The 18,573-nt window shown below is 42.8% G+C and overlaps 1 protein-coding gene across 1 annotated transcript; it reads left to right on the top strand.

Annotated features, from left to right (window-relative positions):
• The first annotated feature begins 187 nt into the window (after positions 1-187).
• FOXR1 (forkhead box R1) lies at positions 188-18,282 on the top strand. Its single transcript, XM_001380607.4, has 5 exons — positions 188-427; positions 6,330-6,535; positions 7,030-7,238; positions 16,334-16,569; positions 18,061-18,282. The coding sequence occupies exons 1-5, from the start codon at positions 304-306 to the stop codon at positions 18,087-18,089; spliced, it is 804 nt and encodes a 267-aa protein (XP_001380644.1). The 5' UTR covers positions 188-303; the 3' UTR covers positions 18,090-18,282.
• Positions 18,283-18,573: the final 291 nt, after the last annotated feature.

The following is an 18,573-nucleotide window of genomic DNA, read 5'->3' as shown; positions in this document are numbered from 1 at the left end:
TGTACCTAGTAGGAGCTTAATAAATGCTTGTCGACTGATTGATTCTCCCTTCCAGGTATCCTGAGGATACATTATGTTCCTAAGGCTTCTAAACCACAGAAATGGAAGCCAGGGATGGGCCAACTGAGATTAAGAGGGAGGTGGGGAGGGAGGGAGGGATCATTTGATTAAATCACCCTCTGAAATACTGAGGAGTTAAATAAGGGCTTTCCCCTCCACCTGTGTGGAACTAAAGAGCAGAGGCTAAAGGAGGCAGATCTCTTTGCTCTTTGGAGGTATGTTTCTCTCCTCTCTCCCCACAAAATGAATCCCAAACTCCAGAATCGTGAATTCTGGGAAAGCCTCCATGGAAAGGTCCCAGGTCTGCTGGACTGGAAAATGAATGAAGAGTTAAAGCTAGCGACCACCACTGACCAGCTCCCCAGAGGTGAGTGAGCAATGTAACCAGGGAGGGAAGGAAGCCAGGGCTGGGGGAAGGAGGGTGAGATTCAGTGAGAAAGGAGAGGAGAAAGCAGAGAAAAGTTCCCCCTCATTTATCTATCCCACAGGCCTTTCCTCACCTCCTAGAAAAGTGCCATCTTGAGTATCAGGGGAGCCTGGCTTTGCTTCCAAGCCCTACCACTAACTAGTTGTGCGAGAGAAGCCAGTGAAGCAGAAAAGTATGGAAACAACTAGACTAAAAGCCCTGTGAGGGCAGGGACTGAGAGTGCCATCCTGTATCCTCTTCCTTGCCTAATACGGAATTTAAAAAACAAACATTGGTGTTCCTGCCTCTTCTAAGGATCCATATCCAGCTTTTCTAGTTCTGGGCCTCAGTTAGCTCTTCTGTAAAATGCGCAGGTTGGATTAGTTTTATCTAAAGTTACTTTCAGTGTCAGGGTTCTGCCTCCCTGTTCTTACTGAGGGCAGACAGGACTCCTAAAGGACTTAATACCCCTTTTGTAGTTGTTGATTTGTTTTAGTCACATCTGACTCTTTCATGTCTCCATTTGGGGTTTTCTTGGCAGAGATACTAGAGTGATTTGTCATTTCCTCCTCCAGCTTATTTTAAGAATAATTTTAGCAATAATATTTGAGGAAACTGAGGCAAATGGTTAAGTGACTTGCCCAGAGTCATACAGCAAAGATACTGGAATGACTTGCCATTTCCTTCTCTAGCACATTTTACAGATGAGGAAACTGGCAAAGAGGGATAAGTCAATTAGCCAGGGTCACACAGCTAGTAAGTGTCTGAGGCCAAATTTGAACTCAGGAAGAAGAGACTGCCTGACTCCAGGCTATCCACTGCACCACTTCTCTGCCCCCAAAACATAGACAATTAGTTGGAAAGGACCTTAGAAAACATTAAATCAAATCTCACACAACAGATGTTCATACTCCTTTGTAGCTCAAGAAGTAGTAATAATCATAAATGCTGACTTTCACAGGACTCTTTAGATTAAGGTTTACATGTAATATCTCATTTGGTTCTCACAAAAACCCTGTGATATGGGTAGTACAAGTATCATCATTCCCATTTTACAGGTGAGAAAGCCGAGCCTCACAGATTGGGACTTGCCCAGAATCACTATGCCAATAAATATTCAAACCCAGATCTTCTCTAGGCTCTTTTCACTACCCTCTACTTTGTATCCCTTGCACCTAGCATAGTGCTAGGTATTTAATAAATACTTCTCGAATGATTGTTACTTTTCTAAGTTATTAGCTCCCCATTGCTACTCCTACAGCCAGCGCTTAGATTCTGGACCTTTCTTTTTAGGGTTCTCTGGTGTGTCTGATACTCCTCTCTGTCTCAGTCTCTTTGTCTCTGTCTCTATATCTCCCACCCTTGATGGTCTGTCTCTCTCCCTCTGCCCCCTCCTTCCTCCCCCTTTTCTTTTCTTCTCTCCCTCTCTCCCCCTCTCTTTTTCCCCCTCTCTTTCTCTCCCTCTGTCTGTCTGTCTCTCTCTCTCCCTCCCTCTCTTTCTCTCTCCCTCCCTCTCTTTCTCTCTCTCCCTCTCCCTCTCTCTCCCTCTCCCTCTCCCCCCCCTCCCCTCTCTTTTCTGTCTCTGTCTCTCTCCCTCTATCCCTCTCCCTCTCTCTCTCCCTCCCTCCCTCTCTTTCTCTCTCTCTCTCCCTCTCTTCCTCTCTCCCTCTCTCCCTCTCTCCCTCTCCCTCTCTCCCTTCCTCTCTCCCCCTCTCTCCCCTCTCTTTTATGTCTCTGTCTCTCTCCCTCTATCCCTCTCCTTCTGTCTGTCTCTCTCCCTCCCTCCTTCTCTCTCTCTTTCTCCCCCTCCCCCTCTCTCTCTCCTTCTCCCTCTCTTCCCCCCCCCCCTCTTTCTCAGCTAAAGGAAAAAGACGTGAAAAGCCCCAGAGGAGGGATTCTTATCCTTATTTTTAAAGTTATGGATCCCCTGGGCAGTCTGGTGAAGCCTAGGGGCTCCTTTTCAGAATGTTTTTAAATACATAAAAGAAAAATACATGGGATTCCAGGAATCCAATTATATTCAAATACAGGTACTCATTTTTTAGGAAGACAAGTTCAAAGCCCCAGATTAATGCTTAGCATACAGCAGGTGCTCAGCATATAGACTTGTTAACTAATTGGTTCCAGGTTCCCCAATTGAGGGTTGGTGTGGTGGTGGGTGGGTGGGCCGAGGGGAGGCCTTGCTTGGGACCAACAGAGAGAAAGCTGACACTACACAGTGCTGGGTTAAGCTCAGGGAAAAGAAAACCTAAAAGGAGACAGCCTTTCCTCAGTTTTCACTATGAGCCAAACCTTGGCCTTGGCTGAGAGAAGTGAATCTTGGTTTGACCCTCTGGGAGAGCATTCAGATGGCCAGGGGAAGGCTACTCTCTCTAGAGGAAACACAGACAAACTTAGCAGGAACCCAGGTGTAAAGCACTGGGCTAATCAATCCCTAGGCAGGGCCACTCAATTCATAAGAATGTATTAAGCTCCTATTACATGCTTGGGCTACAAAGACAGACAAAAATGAAACCTCTCTGCCTTCCCAGGTATATACTCTAATGCTGCTGGGAAGTAGTGTGCTCACAGAAATTACATATCTGATATATACAAAGTGATTTTTCAATAGGAAGGGAGTTCATTATTAACAATGATCTACATTAACAACAGAGGCAGCTAGGGGGCTCAGTGGATAAAGCTCTGGGCCTTAGTCAGGAAGAACTGAGTTCAAATCTAGCCTCAGATACTAGCTGTGTGACCCTGGACAAGTCACTTAACTCCAATTACCTAGCCTTCTGTTTTAGAGTTGCTACTAAGATCACAAGGAAGGATTAAAAAAAATTTTTTTAAGGTTCCAGAGAACACAATGGAAGAGTAGGGTAAAGTGGGGTAGGAATACAGTAGGGGTGGAGCAGAGGTGGCTCAGCAGGATGGAGCAAGGAATGGTGGTCATGGGAGGAACTTCAGCCTCTGAAGACAAAGCCTCAATCCCAGGGATGTTTAGTGTAACCAAAGATCAGCAGAAATACAGTTTAAATAAAATACAGTGACTACCCTTATGGTCTAGAGGTTATGGGAGAATCCATTAAGACACAGAGAAAACTTTAATAATTCTGTGAGGGGCAGATAAGTGGCTCAATAGATAGCCAGGAAGATCTGAGCTCAAATGCCTCAGGCACTTACTAGCTGTGTGACCCTGGGCAAGTCACTTAACCCTATTGGCCTAAATTTCCTGGGGTCATGAAGAGGCAAACACAACTAACAACAACTACTAAAGCATTGTGTGTGACATCCAGGGGGAGGTGGCAGACCCAAAGGCCTTCATGGAAAAGATGCCATTTGAGTTGTGCTTAAAAGCTGAGCTGGAACCCATCGGAAGAAGGTAGGGGTAGAGATCTTCATGCCATTCTTCCCTTTGGCACATGCCCCTTTGTTCTGCCCTCTGCTGTTCCTTCCATCTCTGCTTCCTGCAAATACCTAGCGCGTCCTTCCTAGCTCCATGAGAGTCAGTGCCCCAGCTAATTTCAGAAGAAAAGGGCGCAGGACCTTGGGGGGCAGGATGTCCCATGAGAATGAAATGTTTGAACCCTTTTCCTATCTCTTTTAGAGTCAAATACCCCAAACCTCCCAGGCTTTCAACCCAAGTGTCATTCTCATCCTCCTTTATCTCTCACTTCCCTCCACACACATTCAATCTGTTGCCATGGCCTGCTGATTTCCCCTTTGCCACATCTTTCCAATATATCTCCTCTCCAACACTGCTACCTCTCTAGTGCAGGCCCTCATCACCATACCCACAGTTTACTTTTTTTAAACCTTTGCCTTCTGTCTTAGTATTAACTCCAAGAAAGAAGAATGGAACAGGTTAGGCAATCAGGACTAAGTGACTTGCCCAGGGTCACACAGTTTTGAAGTGTCCAAGGCTAGACAGAAAGGTAGGTCCTCCCATCTCCAGGCCTGGTTCTCTATCCACCAAGCCATGCAGCTGCCCTTTATTTTTGGTTTATTGCAGTGGTGGATCTGCTTGCCTTAGGTCTTTCCCAACTCCATTCCATCTTCCATTCCAGCCACCAAAGGGACTTTCCTAAAGGGCAGGTCCAATTATATCATTTCCTTACTCAATAAACTCCAAAGATTCCCTATCACTTCCAGGATCAAATACAAAATCCCATTTGGGGTACAAAATTCTTCATAATCTACCCCACCTTTCCAGTCTTCTTATCTACTTACTCAACCCAATGGCATTTTGCATCCTTACTGTTCAAGAACAAGACACTCCATTTCTCAACTCAACAACATTCCCCAACAACAATGCCTGGAATGTTCTCCTACCCCACATTAGGACTACTGCTTCCCTCCACTTCCCTTAATCAGTCAATCAAGAAACATTTACTAAGCACTGTGAGCCAGGCACTATTGAAAGTCCCAACTAAATCCCATTTTCTAGGAGACAGCTAAGTGGCTCAACAGATTAAGAGCCAGACATGGAGATAGGAGGTTTTGGGTGCAAAATCTTTTTCCATGTCCTTACTGCTCTTCTGCCTTGGAAACAATAAACAGTATTGATTCTAAGATGGAAGGTAAGGGTTTAAAAAAAAATTCCCACCTTCTAAAGAAAGGCTTTCCTAAACCCTCTTAAGTCTAGTGTTTCCTTCTTAAAATTATTTCTGATTTATCTTGTAGGAATGTATGGGGGTGTTCAGGGAAGACTAGTCCCTTTGGGGTGATGGCTTGCTGAGTCCTTTTCTTCTTCCACTCAACCCCACCTGTGACTCCAAGAAACTTGTAGTACGTGAAGCAGTCATACCCTGATAAAAACCATCTCAACCAATGGACTAAGCCAGGTTGAGGGTAACGGACAGGCCTCAAACCTGTGGATGAGTTAGGAGATGTCTACCCCTCTAAAGATTTCCTCCGGTGGAAGGAGTAGATGAGAACAGTTTGTTCCAACAGTCATAAAAGTGGCAGAAGCAGGCACGATGGAGCTTGGTTAGGCATGGAAGAAGCCAAGGACATCCACTGCATCCTGGGCCATCATCAGTCATCTTGACTTTGGTCTTGCCACTGGACTTTGATGACTCTGAAAGGAAGAGTGAGGCTGAGGACTTTGTGCAACTCTGCCTCACTTAAATCCAATTCAACGTGCACTAGTCAAAAGGTATCACCATAATACATGCATAACCTAGATCGAATGGCTTGTCAGCTTCAGGACAGGGGAGGGAAGAAGGAAGGAGACAATATAGATCATATAATTTCAGAAAACTTATGGGGAACTTGCTATTAAAATAAAAATTTTTAAACCAAAAGGCATCACCAAGAGTGATGTTATTTTAGCCTTCTTCAACCAATTTGTTCTCTATATAGCTTGTTTGTAGAGATTTATTTGTTTTTTGCTTCGATTTTAATCTCCTTGAAGGCAAGGACTGTTTTCTATCTCTTTTTGATATCCAGTACTTGGCACATGTTGTTCAATGCTGTCCAACTCTTCATAACCTTCTGGACCATGGCAGACCAACATTGTCCTTGCGGTTTTCTTGGCAGGAGGATACTGAAGTGTTTTGCCATTTCCTTCCCTAAGGCAAAAAGAGGTTGGGTGACTTGTCCAAGATCATACATCTTGTAAGTGTCTGAGGTCTGCTTTGAACCCAGGTTTCCCTGCCTCCAAGCTCAAAGCTCTCTATCCACTGAGTCTTCTAGTTTTCACCTGGCACACAGTAGACCCTTGATAAATATTTGACTGATTCCTCAGGTTCCCTCAGGAGGCCAGTGCCTTGGGAAGGAGAGTAAGCTTGGCAAGAGGGAAGCTGGAGAGAAGGCATTGCTGGGGAGTGTAGTCGAGGTAAGGAGGGACAGAGGCCTTTAACTCTCCTATTCCGTGCAGATACTGCCTTGGAACCTAATTTATGGATGTGGGTGGATCTCAACATAGTATGTCCTCCTCCTAAGAGGCAGACTTCCAAGGAGCCAGACTCATCCCAGAACCCTCCATCCCTGAAAGAGGAAGAAAATGCTTCTTGCTCAGAGGACAGCGTGCAGCTCCAGCCTTCCATCAGCGAACAGCCCCAGGCCTCCACCAGTGAACAAGAGGTATGGATACAGGTCTTCTTCTGCCTCTCAAGAAAACATCCTCAGCCTCCTTTTTGTTAGCTCTCATCAGGGATAATAAATGATAAATAGCTACCCCATCCCCTAGAGGGCAGCTAGGTGGCAGACTGGATAGAGGACCTGGAGTCAGGAAAACTCATCTGGCCTCAGTCACTTACTAGCTGGGTTACCCTGGGCACCTGTTGAACTCAGTTTCCTCATCTGTAAAATGACCTGGAGAAGGAAATGGCAAATCATTCCAATAGCTTTGCCAAGAAAACCCCAAAGGAGGTCATGAAGAATGGGACATAACTGAAAATGACTGAACAACAACCCATCCCATTAGACGGTATCCATCCCACTGTCTCCGGTTCCACCTGATTTGAGGGAACAATTTCCTAGTGAGGAATCTTTTCTCACTGCCTGATATCAAACCCTAGGTGCCTACAAACCTAGTCCCCAAATCTAACTCTGCTCCTGACTATATACTCTCCTAGCTCACAGATGAGGAAGAAGAAAACACCTCCACAACCCTCCCAACACCCCACACAAAAGAACTCCGTCAGGGCTTTCGGAGACACAAGAGCACCCAGGTGGGGGTCCGGTGGCCCAGGCCTCCCCTTAATTATTGCCACCTAATCGCCCTGGCACTGAAAAACAGCCCTCCTGGAGGTCTCAACGTCCAAGAGATCTACAACTTCACCCGGTATGTGTCCAGGGTAAGGGTGAAGGTACAGGGGAGGGAAAGAAGGCAGAGGGGGAAATAGGGGCAGAGAGAGGGATCCAGGATGAATGGCTTTTGCCATTCACCTGACCCGGTTTCATAAATACTGCAGGTTTACTCCACATATAATAGCAGGGTACTGGGAATAGAGCAAGCTCAATGATGACTGGAATTCCCATTAGAGATTCATTCCTTTGATTCTTTGTTTCATGTTAAAATACAATTACCTTTAGTTGTCAAGAATGCATTAAGCCTTATTATTAAGTCTTATTGGTTAGATCTCAAGTGAATGAGTATCAGCTCCTTTCTTGAGAGTAGATTTTATTGGGGAATATTCTTTAAGTGCTTATTATAGTGACAAGGGCTCTACTAAGTGCTGGGGGATACGTTGCCCCCGTCCTCAAGGAGTCAACATTCTAATGGGAGAGACAAAATGCAAATAACTGGACAGATGAGATCTATACAGCATATATAAGAAGATTAGAAAGGCAAAAAGAAGACAAGTTGTTGAAGGGGTTTAAAAGCCAAGCAGAGGATTTTATATTAGGAATAGTATATAGAGGGGCAGTTAGATGGAAAAATGGATAGAGAGCCAGGTCTAGATTTGGCAGATCCTAGGTTCAAATTTGGCCTCAGATACTTCCTAGCTGTGTGACCCTAGGAAAGTCACTTGATCCTCATTGCCTACCTCTTGCCCTTCTGTCTTAGAGTTGCTATTAGGATAGAAAAGAAAGGTTTTTTACAAATAGTATATAGACAGAAGAAGGTCCAGAAAAAATCCTTGAGCAGCACCATTGGAGTGGCTATGATCAGATTGAAAATCTAGCAAAAGATCCTGAGGTCAAGTAGAACAACCTGGAGAAAGCAAAGTCATGAAAACCTAGAGAGGAGAAACTGTCCAGAAGAAGAGAGTGGTTGACAATGTTAAAGGGCTGCAGAGAAATCAAGAAAGATCCAGGAAAGGCCATTAGATTTGGCAACTAAGAGATAATAGTTATTTCTGGAGAGAGCAATTTTAGTTGAATGGTGGAGTTTAGCCTTAAAAAGAGACATATAGGATGACAGATGGTACAGATAGTCGAATCAAGTGTTTTTAAAATAATTTTTAAACCCTTATCTTCTGCCTTAGAATCAATATTGGTTCCAAGGCAGAAGAATGGTAAGGACTAGGCAATGGAGGGTAAGTGACTTGCCCAGGGTCACACAGCTAGGAAGTATCTGCAGTGAGATTTGAACCTAGGACCTCCTGTCTCTAGGCCTGGCTCTCAATCTACAAAGCCACTCAGCTGCCTCTAAAAAGAAATGTTTACTGATGTCTTTTGTTTTTATATCACTTAAATCTTTCAGTATCTCTCTTCCTAGTCCTCTCTCAGAGAGCTATCCTATGTAACAAATATTTAAATTAGTTTATTTGATAATATTTTATTTTTCCTCAATTATACTTTAAAACAATTTTTTTTATTTCTAGTCCTGAATTCTCTCCCTCTCTTACTCCCCCCCTCCATGGAATGATAAGCAATTTTATATAAATTTTACATGTTCAATCATGAAAAACATTTTTCCATATTAGTCCTGTGGGGAAAAAAAACCCTCAAAGTTGAAGAAAGAAAGGAAAATGTAGTATGCTTTGGTCTAGATTCAGATTCGATCAGTTCTTTGGAGGTAGATGGCATTTTTTTCATCATGAAAATGATTTCATCATGATGTCGTCATACTTTGGGTCTGTCTTGGATCATTGTACTGAGAACAACTAAGTCATTGACAATTGTATTGCTGTTACTGCATATAGTGTTCTGATTCTGCTCACTTCATTCTGCATCAGTTCATATAAATCTTCCTAAGTTTTCCTGAAACCACCGTGCATCATTCCTTATTGCACAATGTTATTCCATAACTATCATATTCTGCAACTTGTTCAGCCATTGCCCTATTGGGGATGTAGTAGTAGTATTCCTGGGTCAAAAGATATGCAAGGTTTTATAGCCCATTGAGCATAATATAACAAATATTTTTTAAAGTCTAAATGGTTATTCTATCTCTGTAATCCTCCCAATATGCTTTTTTTTTTAAACCCTTACCTTCTGTCTTAAAATCAATATATTGTGTATTGGTTCCAAGGCAGAAAAAAGCAGTAAGGGCTAGGAAAAGGAAGTTAAGTGACTTACCCAGGATCCCACAGGAAATTTCTGAGGCCATATTTGAACCCAGGACCTCCTTCTGTCTCTAGGCCTGGCTCTCAATCCACTGAACTATCCAAGTAACCCCAATATGCTTTTTTAATTTATTTTTTTAATTTTTAATTTTATAACAAATATTTTAGAGAAAAAAAGAAAAAAACTATCAAAATTAATACCATCCATACCTGTGGATCTCTTGCATCTGAAAATGAGTAGAATTAGGGATGTCTTCTCATCTCTCTTCTTTGTAGCCATATTTGTCTTTGATAACTAAGCAACATTCACTTTTGACTATTTTATGGTGGTTATTCCTTCCATTTACAGTGATTGTAGTCATTTTGTATTTTTTCCCCTTGGTTCTGCATACTTCATTCTTCATCTGTTCATATCAGTCTTTCCAGGTTTCTTTGTATTCATCATATTTGTCACTTTTTATGCCAAGGTAATGGGGGGGGGGGTAGAGTGCCTACCTAAAGGCAGGAAAACCTGAGTTCAAATCTGTCCTCAGACACTGTGCGACCCTGGGTAAGTTACTTAACCCTGTTGGCCTCAGTTTCCTCATCTGTAAAAGAAGCTGGAGAAGGAATGGCAAACCACTCCAATATCTTTGCTAGAAAAACCTCATTTGGAGTCACAGTCGGACACAACTGAAACAACTGAACACAATAGAGTAATATTTCATTACTTTCATGTAACACAATTTAGTTATTATGTATTTATATTATATATATGATAGTATATATTTAGTTATTATATATAATTAGTTATTCCTCAATGGATGGATATCTACGTTGTTTCTAGTTCTTTGATGCCATAAAATAGTGTTAAAGAGATGCTGCTGGGGTATTATAGGTGACTCAGTGGATTGGGAGCCAGGCCTAGAGATGGGAGGTCCTGGGTTCAAATGTGACCTCAAATACTAGCTGGGTGAGCCTGGGTAAATTACTTAACCCCCATTGCCCAGCCCTTACCACTCTTCTACCTTGGATCCAATGTACAGCTTTAATTCTAAGACAAGGTAAGGGTTGTTTTTAAAGTGCTGCTATAAATATTTTGGTGTTTATGGGAGCTTCCCTTTTATCAGTGCATCTTAGAATGTTTTAATAATAGGGGAAACATGGACATTTTTTAAGCTTCAGGAAAACATCCAGAAAAGCAGGGAGAGAGAAAATATGTGGGAGTAGAGATGGAAGAGATGCAATCTGCTAGAGAAGACAGTATGGAATGGGGTTCAGCCTACGTAGAGGGATTTGCCTTGGAAAGGAACGATGGCCATCTACCTCAATGCATGAGACAGGGTAAAGTTAGAGTGAGGAGGGGAGAAGCCAAAATATTCCTAGAATGACCTCAATTTTTTTTTCCTAAGGAGGAGGCAAGTCCTCAGTTAAGAGGATGGAGGTGCCAGGAGAGGCTTGAGAAGAGGCCACTATGGTGAATAAATTAGGGAGGACTAGAATGTCTGCCTTGTTGCAGTGAAGGACAAATTAAAATTAGGGAGCATACATTCATAGAGGACCCAGTCAGCCCTGATTTGTAATTTGTTTTTCCTCTGGCTCTGTTCATTAGCAGTAAAGGTTGAGGATTCTGGCCTTAGTCCACCAAAACCCCTCTTTCCAAGGGTACTAAGGATCCTTTTGTTGCCAAATCCAATGGCCTTTTCCCAGCCCTCGTTCTCCTGGGCCTCTCCTGTCCGGCTCTCTCTCCTTGATGCTTTCCTCCTCTAGTTTTCAGGACCCCATTCTCTCCTGGTTCTCCTACCTGTCTGAACACCCCTTCTCCGTCTCCTTTGAGGGATCCTCCAGATCACACCCTCTAATGGTTCTGTCCTGGGCCCTTTTCTCTTCTCACTCCTTACCATCTCACATGGTGAGCTCATCAGTTCTGTGGACTTCATTACTTTCTTTTTTTTTGTTTGTTTAAATCCTTAGCTTCCATCTTAGATTCAATACCTTCTATTATCTCCAAGGCAGAAGAGAGGTGAGAGCTAGGCAATGGGGGTTAAGTGTCTTGCCCAAAGTCCCACAGCTAGGAAGTATCCGAGGCCATATTTGAACCCAGGACCTTCAATCTCTAGGCCTGACTCTCAATCCACTGAGCCACCTATTGGTTTCCTAATTTCTTTTTGCTAATGATTTCCAAATCTCTATTTCCTGTCCCAGCCTCTCTTTACAATCTTGCGTCTCCAACTGCTTTTTAGACATCTTAAATGGGATATCCAGCAGACATCTTGAACTAACATAGCCAAAATGGCACTCAATATCTTCCCTCCTAAACCCTATCCGCCTCCTTTCTTCCCTATTATTGTAAAGGGCAACAACATCCCAGTTCTTCAGGCTTCTAATCCAGGAGTCATCTTTGCTTTCTCACTCTCTCTCATCCCCCATATCCAAGCTTTTTCCAAGATCTGTTGATTTCACCTTTAAACATTTTTAGAGGGGGCAAGTTGGCAGCTCAGTGGGCTGAGAGGTCCTGGGTTCAAATTTGACATCAGACACATCCTAGCTATGTGACCCTGGGCAAGTCACTTAACCCCTATCACCAAGTCCTTAACAGCTCTTCTGCCTTAGAACACAGCATTTAATTGTAAAAAAAGAAAAATTTAAGTTTAGCTCTCCCAGGTCTTTAAAGAGTTGCTATAGCACATCCATTTGATCAATCAATAAACAATACATAAAAATCAATTAAGTACCTACTAAGTATCAGGCACTATTCTGTGGATAAAAAAAAAAGAGTCAAAGAGATAGTCTTTGCCCTCAGAGACTTCACAAGATAAATGGGTAGACCATACGCAAATACATGTAAAACAAACTAGAACAGGATAAATAGGAAATAATTAACAGAGGGAAGGCACTATGGATTTAAGAGGTGCTATTCAGATAAAAGGTAAGGGTTGCCCCCTTTCTGGTACAGATCCTCCTCACCTCACCTCACCTCTCTAGTCAGCCACTAAAGTGATTTTCCTAAAGTACAAGTTCAATCATATCACCCTCCTTATTCAATAAGCTCAGGTGGCTCCCTATCACCTCTGTCTGGCTTTCAAAACCCTTCATAACCTAGCCCATCCTTCCTTTCCAGTCTTCTTACATCTTAACCCCAGACACATACTCTTCTATCCAGTCTGTTTCAAGAGCAGAACTTTACTTCTCCTAGCCTGGGGCATTTTCTCTTTTTTTCTTTTAATTTTAATTAATTTGTTTTTAAAAAACTCTTACCTTCCATCTTAGAATCGATCCTGTGTATCGATTCTTAGTCAGAAGAGTGGTAAGGGCTAGGCAATGGGGGTTAAGTGACTTGTTCAGGGTCACACAGCTAGGAAGAGTTTGAGGTCAGATTTGAACCCAGGATCTCCCATCTCGGGGTCTGGGTCTCCATCCACTGAGCCACCCAGATGCCCTCTCTGGGGCATTTTCTCTGACTGTCCCCTATGCCTGGCATGTTCTCCTTCTTCTACTCTACTTACTGGCTTCCTTTAAGTCTCAACTAAAATCCTATCTTCTATAGGAAGCCTTCCTGAGCTCCTCTTAATTCTGTAGACCCTTCCTCTGTGAATTATTTGCTATTTATCCTGTAGATTTTGCTTTATGGGTAGTCTCTCCATTAGATTGGTTACACCCTGAGGGCAAAGACTATCTTTTTGCCTCTTTTTGTATCCTCTGGACAGTGCCTGGCACCTAGTAGGTACTTAATTGATTTTTTTTTATTGATTGATCAAATGGGTGTGCTGTAGCAGCTCTTTAAAGACTTGAGACAACTGACAATTACATTTTCTTTTTCTTATTTTTTTAATTAAATCTTCAACTTGAGCATTTGCACCCCAGAAATGGGTCAATTACTATAAATCAGGGCTTGATTTATTGCTTTGTTGGCTTTCTAGATTGAGAAAGTGTTCACAACTATAAAACACTTCACACAATTAAAATTGGATCTAAATAACTGGAAAATCATTAATTGCTCCTGGGTAGGATGAGCTAATATAATTAAAATGACAATTCTACCCAAATTAATCTACTTATTCAGTGCCATACCTATCAAACTACCAAGAAACTTTTTATAGAATTAGAAAAAAATCAAAATTCATCTGGTAGAACAAAAGAAAGCCTTCATGCAGATTCACCTAAAAGAGCCTGTATACATTGTAGCACCCCCTTCCCCCAAGCCTGGTTGTTAAACATTTTCCTACAACCCTCTGGGTGTGGAACATGGAGCTAATGAACTCCCATGTGGAGATCAATGTAGAGTTGAATTAGGGAAGAGAGGAAAGACTAGGCAGAGCAGGGATGGCCCAGGAAGGAACTGAGAAGTAGATGAATTTGAAAAGGTCGTGATGAAGAGGAGGAACAAGGTTATGATTTAAAGGCATTTGGGGATTTATGAACATTGAAGAAGAGTACTTTATATATGACGGCAAAACCAAGGGAAAGAACTTCTCTGTGTATAGTTGAGGTAGAGTGAAGGGTTAATTCTTTTTTTTTAAACTCTTACCTTCTGTCTTAGAATAAATATGTATGAATTCTAAGGCAGAAGAGTGGTAAGGGCTAAGCAATTTTGGCATTAAGCGACTTGCTCAGGGACAAAGCTAAGAAGTATCTGGGACTGGATGGGAACCCAGGGCCTCCTGTCTTCAAGCCTGCTTCTTTATACCCCAGCTAGAGGATTCTTAAGGCCCACATAGAGGAGAAATCAACAATTTCTTTGCCAGAGTAACACAGAGTCTGTGTGTGTTTAGGCACATGCTTGCACCCATGTAGATTTTCTTTGATTTTTGTTTTGCTCAAGCTCAATTCAAATATTATGTTGTCTGGTTAATTATATGCTGGTATTAAGGAGAATTAGCATGTTCAGTGCTCAGAAAGTCAACTAAAACTTTTTTTAAAAAAGATAGGATTAGTTAATCAAGAATTCTGTCCCATTTTGAGTCCTTTGCTTCATCAGGAGAGAGGTAGCATCATTAGTCTCCTGGGATCTTTCCAATGATCAGAGTCCCTAATTCTTTTTCTTTTCTTTTTTTTTTAACCTTTCCACCTTAGAATCAATATTGTGTATAGATTCTAAGGCAGGAGAGTGGTAAAGGCTAGGCAATGGGGGTTAAGTGACTTGCCCAGAGTCACACAGCTAGGAAGTGTCTGAGGCTAGATTTGAACCCTGGGGAAGATGAGTCTTCCTGACTCCAGATAGAGCACTCTCTCCACTGTATCACCTAGATTCAGCACTCTTTTTTCAACCTAGATGCTCTAGATTTGACTATAATGTTCCTAGGAGATTTATTTTTGGATTTCTTTCTATTTTCACCTTACCCAGTGGTTCTAAAAAATGTCTGGCATCCTAGCTGTGTGACCCTGGGCAAGTCACCTAACCCCCATTGTCTAGTCCTTTCTACTCTTCTGCCTTAGAGCTAATCCACAGTATTGATTCTAAGATAGAAGGTAAGGGTTTTTAAAGGGGGGGGGGGGGGTCTTTGGATTTCCCCATCAGGTTTCAATCTGGTACATTTCCTAAATCTGTTTATAAGAGTTTTTGGACAGGAGAAGCTCCATATATATATATATATATATATATATGCTCCTTCCTGCTTCTCAGTCATCTTGGCTCTGCTTCCCCAAAAGCTTTTAAAATAGAACACTTAAAAACTAAAAATATCAAATAACGTAGGGACAGACCAAAATATATTTGATCTCCATTGTCTTATCTGCTACTTGGGTTGTCCTTCTCTCCCCTCCTATTCCTTTGCTTCCAGACACTAAAATCAAGCTCCTCCCACGGTCTCCCCTAGATCTTCCTCTCTCTGTGCCTGGGTTCCCTCATCCTGGGGCCTTCCCAACTTTGCCAGTCCCTTTGTAAACCCTGCCCCCTTCTCTCTTTAGAGTTACTTTGTGGGATCCCAGTCAGATCCCCCTTTCCTTCTCCTCCTTCTCCTTCTATTCTTGGCTTCCAGAATTCAGAAACAAGCATTCTCTCCAGTGGTCCCTCCAGCCCCCTCCTTCCTTTCCATCTCCCTTTGGTGTTGTGGAACTGAAGAATTACATGAGAAAGTCAGCTCCTGGAGGGCAAGAAATATTTCTGCTTAGACTCTCTGCACTTAGGACCGAGTGAAGGGCTGAATCCATGCTTCTTTCCCAACATTTTAATTTAATTACCAAAAAAAGGAATTATTTTATCCATCTGTGCAATAGTCTGCTGAAAGTTAAATATAAAAGAACATTAATAGGATAGCAACTTCTCCCAGGAATATTTCTGTTGGAACAGCATCAAATAAAAGATGAAAGAATAACTCCACACATGTGGCATTTTTAGGTTTGCAAAGTGCTTCCCTTACAACATTCTGTAGAGGAAGCAGTGAGGTAGTATAGTGGAGAGTGTGTCAGACCTGGAGTTGGGAGGTCCTGGGTTCAAATCTGCCCTCACACACTTCCTCTGCAAGTCACCTAAAATCCATTTGTCTAAGCCCCTTAACTTTCTTTCTTAAGGTTGTTAGTAGAACAGAAAGTATGAGTTAAAAATATGTAATATTTTTGTAAAAACAGAACATATCCTGGAGAAGTAGGCAATACAAGTAATATTATTCTCTTTTTACATATGAATAAACTGAGACCCAGAGAGGTTTGGCTCTGCAATAAGTGGGTCTTTGATTTCTTTTAAGTAAAGTTTGTTTTTTGTTTCTGGAGTAGTCATTTCCCATTATGAAAGAAAAAGTTAGGCAAGACAGACAGATAAGGGCAGAGGAAGCATTCCACCCCCATTCCTGCCTCCCCTAACAAAAGGAAGGAGCTCTTGTCTGGACCCCCAGGCTGTGCCCTTCCACCACATCCCGGTGGTGAAAGCCAGAGAAAGAATTCTGGCTGGGCCCGGGAGCAGGAGAGATGGGGGCTCTGGGTTCAGCTAACCGTCTTTATTCTCCTGCAGAAAGCACTTCCCCTTTTTCCAGACGGCTCCGGAGGGATGGAAAAACACTGTTCGCCACAACCTCTGCTTTCGAGGCAGTTTTGAGAAGGCCCCAGTGAGCCCAGACGGGGAGACCAGCCGCCCTCGCTCCTACCGCTGGCGGCTCACTGAGGAAGGACACCGGCGCTTTTCCCAGGAGGCCAGGGCTTTGGAAGCTGCTCAGCTCCACAGCATCCAAAAGTGTATGAGTCATCCAGGTAAGAGGGGAATGGAGGGTAGGCCCAGGAGCCCGGCAGCGGCCTCAGTTCTTAGCAGATGCAAAGAGAACTGGACAGGAAGCCAGGAGCCCTGACTGCCCAGCAGAAAGCAGGATGTAAAAAAACATTTCAAAAGATTCCTTAATCTTCCAAGCCCCTCTTCTCTCCTCTAGCCTTTCTATTCCTATTTACCTACTTTCTTTTCCCCATCCTCTTGGGCTTTTTCTTTGTTTTTTAAATTACAAACAATTTTTGAATATTGTTTTTCTTTCTTTTTTCTTTTTTTAGCCCATACCTTCCATCTTAGAATCTATATTGTGCATTGATTCCAAGGCAGAAGAGTGGTAAAGGCGAGGCAATGGGGGTTAAGTGACTTGCCCAAGGTCACACAGCTGGGAAGGGTCTGAGGCCACATTTGATCCCAGGACCTCCCATCTCTAGGTCTGGCTCTCAATCCACTGAGCTACCCAGCTGCCCCTAACCATTGTTTCTTGACATTTTGTGATTCAGATTCTCTCCCTCCCTCTCTGTTCCCCTCTCCTGAAAGTAAATAGTCTGCTATAGGTTTTATTATTGTTTTCATGCAATCCACATTTCCTTATTCCTTAGTTGTGACTATAGATACACCTCACATATACAATAAGAAACTCATGAAGGAAATAAAGTGAAGGAAGGCGTGCTTTGATCTGTAGTTGGATTCTCCTGTGACTATTGGATTTTTTTTTAATCATGAGTCCCTTGGGGTTATCTTGGAACCTTGTTTTTGCTGATTCATCCAATACTTTTGTTCTGGTTCTACCTCCTTCACGTTGCATCATTTCATATAAGTTTTTCCAGGTATTTCTGAACTCATCCTGTTTATCATTTCTTATGGCACAAGTTTTCCATTCTAATCATATACCACAGCTGGTTCAGCCATTCCCCAGCTTCTTTGTCACTACAAAAAGAGCTGCTAACAATATTTTTTGTACAGGTAAGGCCTTTTCCCCCAATCTCTCTGATCAGTTTGGGATACAGATCCATATTGCTGGCTCAAAGCTGATGCATAATTTTGTGGTCCTTTGCTGTACTTCCTAATTGCTCTCCAGAATGGTTGTACGAGTTCACAGCTCCATCAACAGTGCATTAATGTCCCAATTTTCCCACAAACCCTCCAACATTTATCATTTTCCATTTTGGTCACTTTGAGAGGTGTGAGGTGGTATCTTTAATTTGCATTCCTCTATCCTCCATCCTCTGTAAACATTGCTAATAAAATTTTTAAATTTACCCCCAAAAAAGCATTATAACTTTGGACAAGTCGCCTCATCATTTGGGATCTCAGTTTCCTTCCCTATAAAAGTGAGGATTTTGAGGGCTCTCCCAGCTCTGAAAGTGGACAGTTCTAGATTTCTGGAAAGCCCACTCCCCTGGGGCCATCTAGCCTGCAGTTGGGAAGGCTGGGCTCCTCACTCCCTCAGGGTTAGCTCTGTTATTCTTTTTCCCTTGCAGAAATGATGTCTGTCCTCTTTGACCTCTGACCACCAGGACAAGTGGAGCTCCAAGGATAACCTGGGCCAAAGTCCAGCCGGCCTTTTACTCCCCATCAAACTCCTCCTAACGGGCACTTGGTAGCATCTCTTTGAAAGGACAGATTCTTGGTTGTGGGAGGTGGCGAGGAGGCCATTTTTGTCCATTGTCCCAACTGCTACACTTCTCCTTCATTAAACTCACTGACTGGCATTCTCTATGTATAATCTCTTCCTGGGGGGAGGAGGGGGAGGTGGGTGGAGGAGATGCTGGGCTCCAGAAGTTCTTTAAATTGATGGGTTTTGCCTAGCAGCTAGAGTCTGGGGGAAGTTGTTGAATGAATACAAACATTAACCATCTGCCCAGGGGCCAGGCACTCCACTAGGAAAGACCTGAGGACACCTAGGCGGCAAAGTGGATAGAGCCCCAGGCTTGAATTCAGAAAGACTTGAGTTCAAATACAACCTCAGACATTAGCTGTGTTATGGGGCAAGT

Source organism: Monodelphis domestica, chromosome 4 (assembly GCF_027887165.1).
Source record: "Monodelphis domestica isolate mMonDom1 chromosome 4, mMonDom1.pri, whole genome shotgun sequence".
NCBI classification, from domain to species: Eukaryota; Metazoa; Chordata; class Mammalia; order Didelphimorphia; family Didelphidae; genus Monodelphis; species Monodelphis domestica.
This window is presented reverse-complemented; position numbering and strand designations above follow the sequence as displayed.

Bases quoted from the DNA above. Each gene is read 5' to 3' on its own strand.
- FOXR1 (XM_001380607.4), top strand. From the start codon at position 304: ATGAATCCCAAACTCCAGAATCGTGAATTCTGGGAAAGCCTCCATGGA. The intron at 428-6,329 runs GTGAGTGAGCAA...TATTCCGTGCAG, and splicing joins CACTGACCAGCTCCCCAGAG to ATACTGCCTTGGAACCTAAT. The intron at 7,239-16,333 runs GTATGTGTCCAG...ATTCTCCTGCAG, and splicing joins GAGATCTACAACTTCACCCG to AAAGCACTTCCCCTTTTTCC.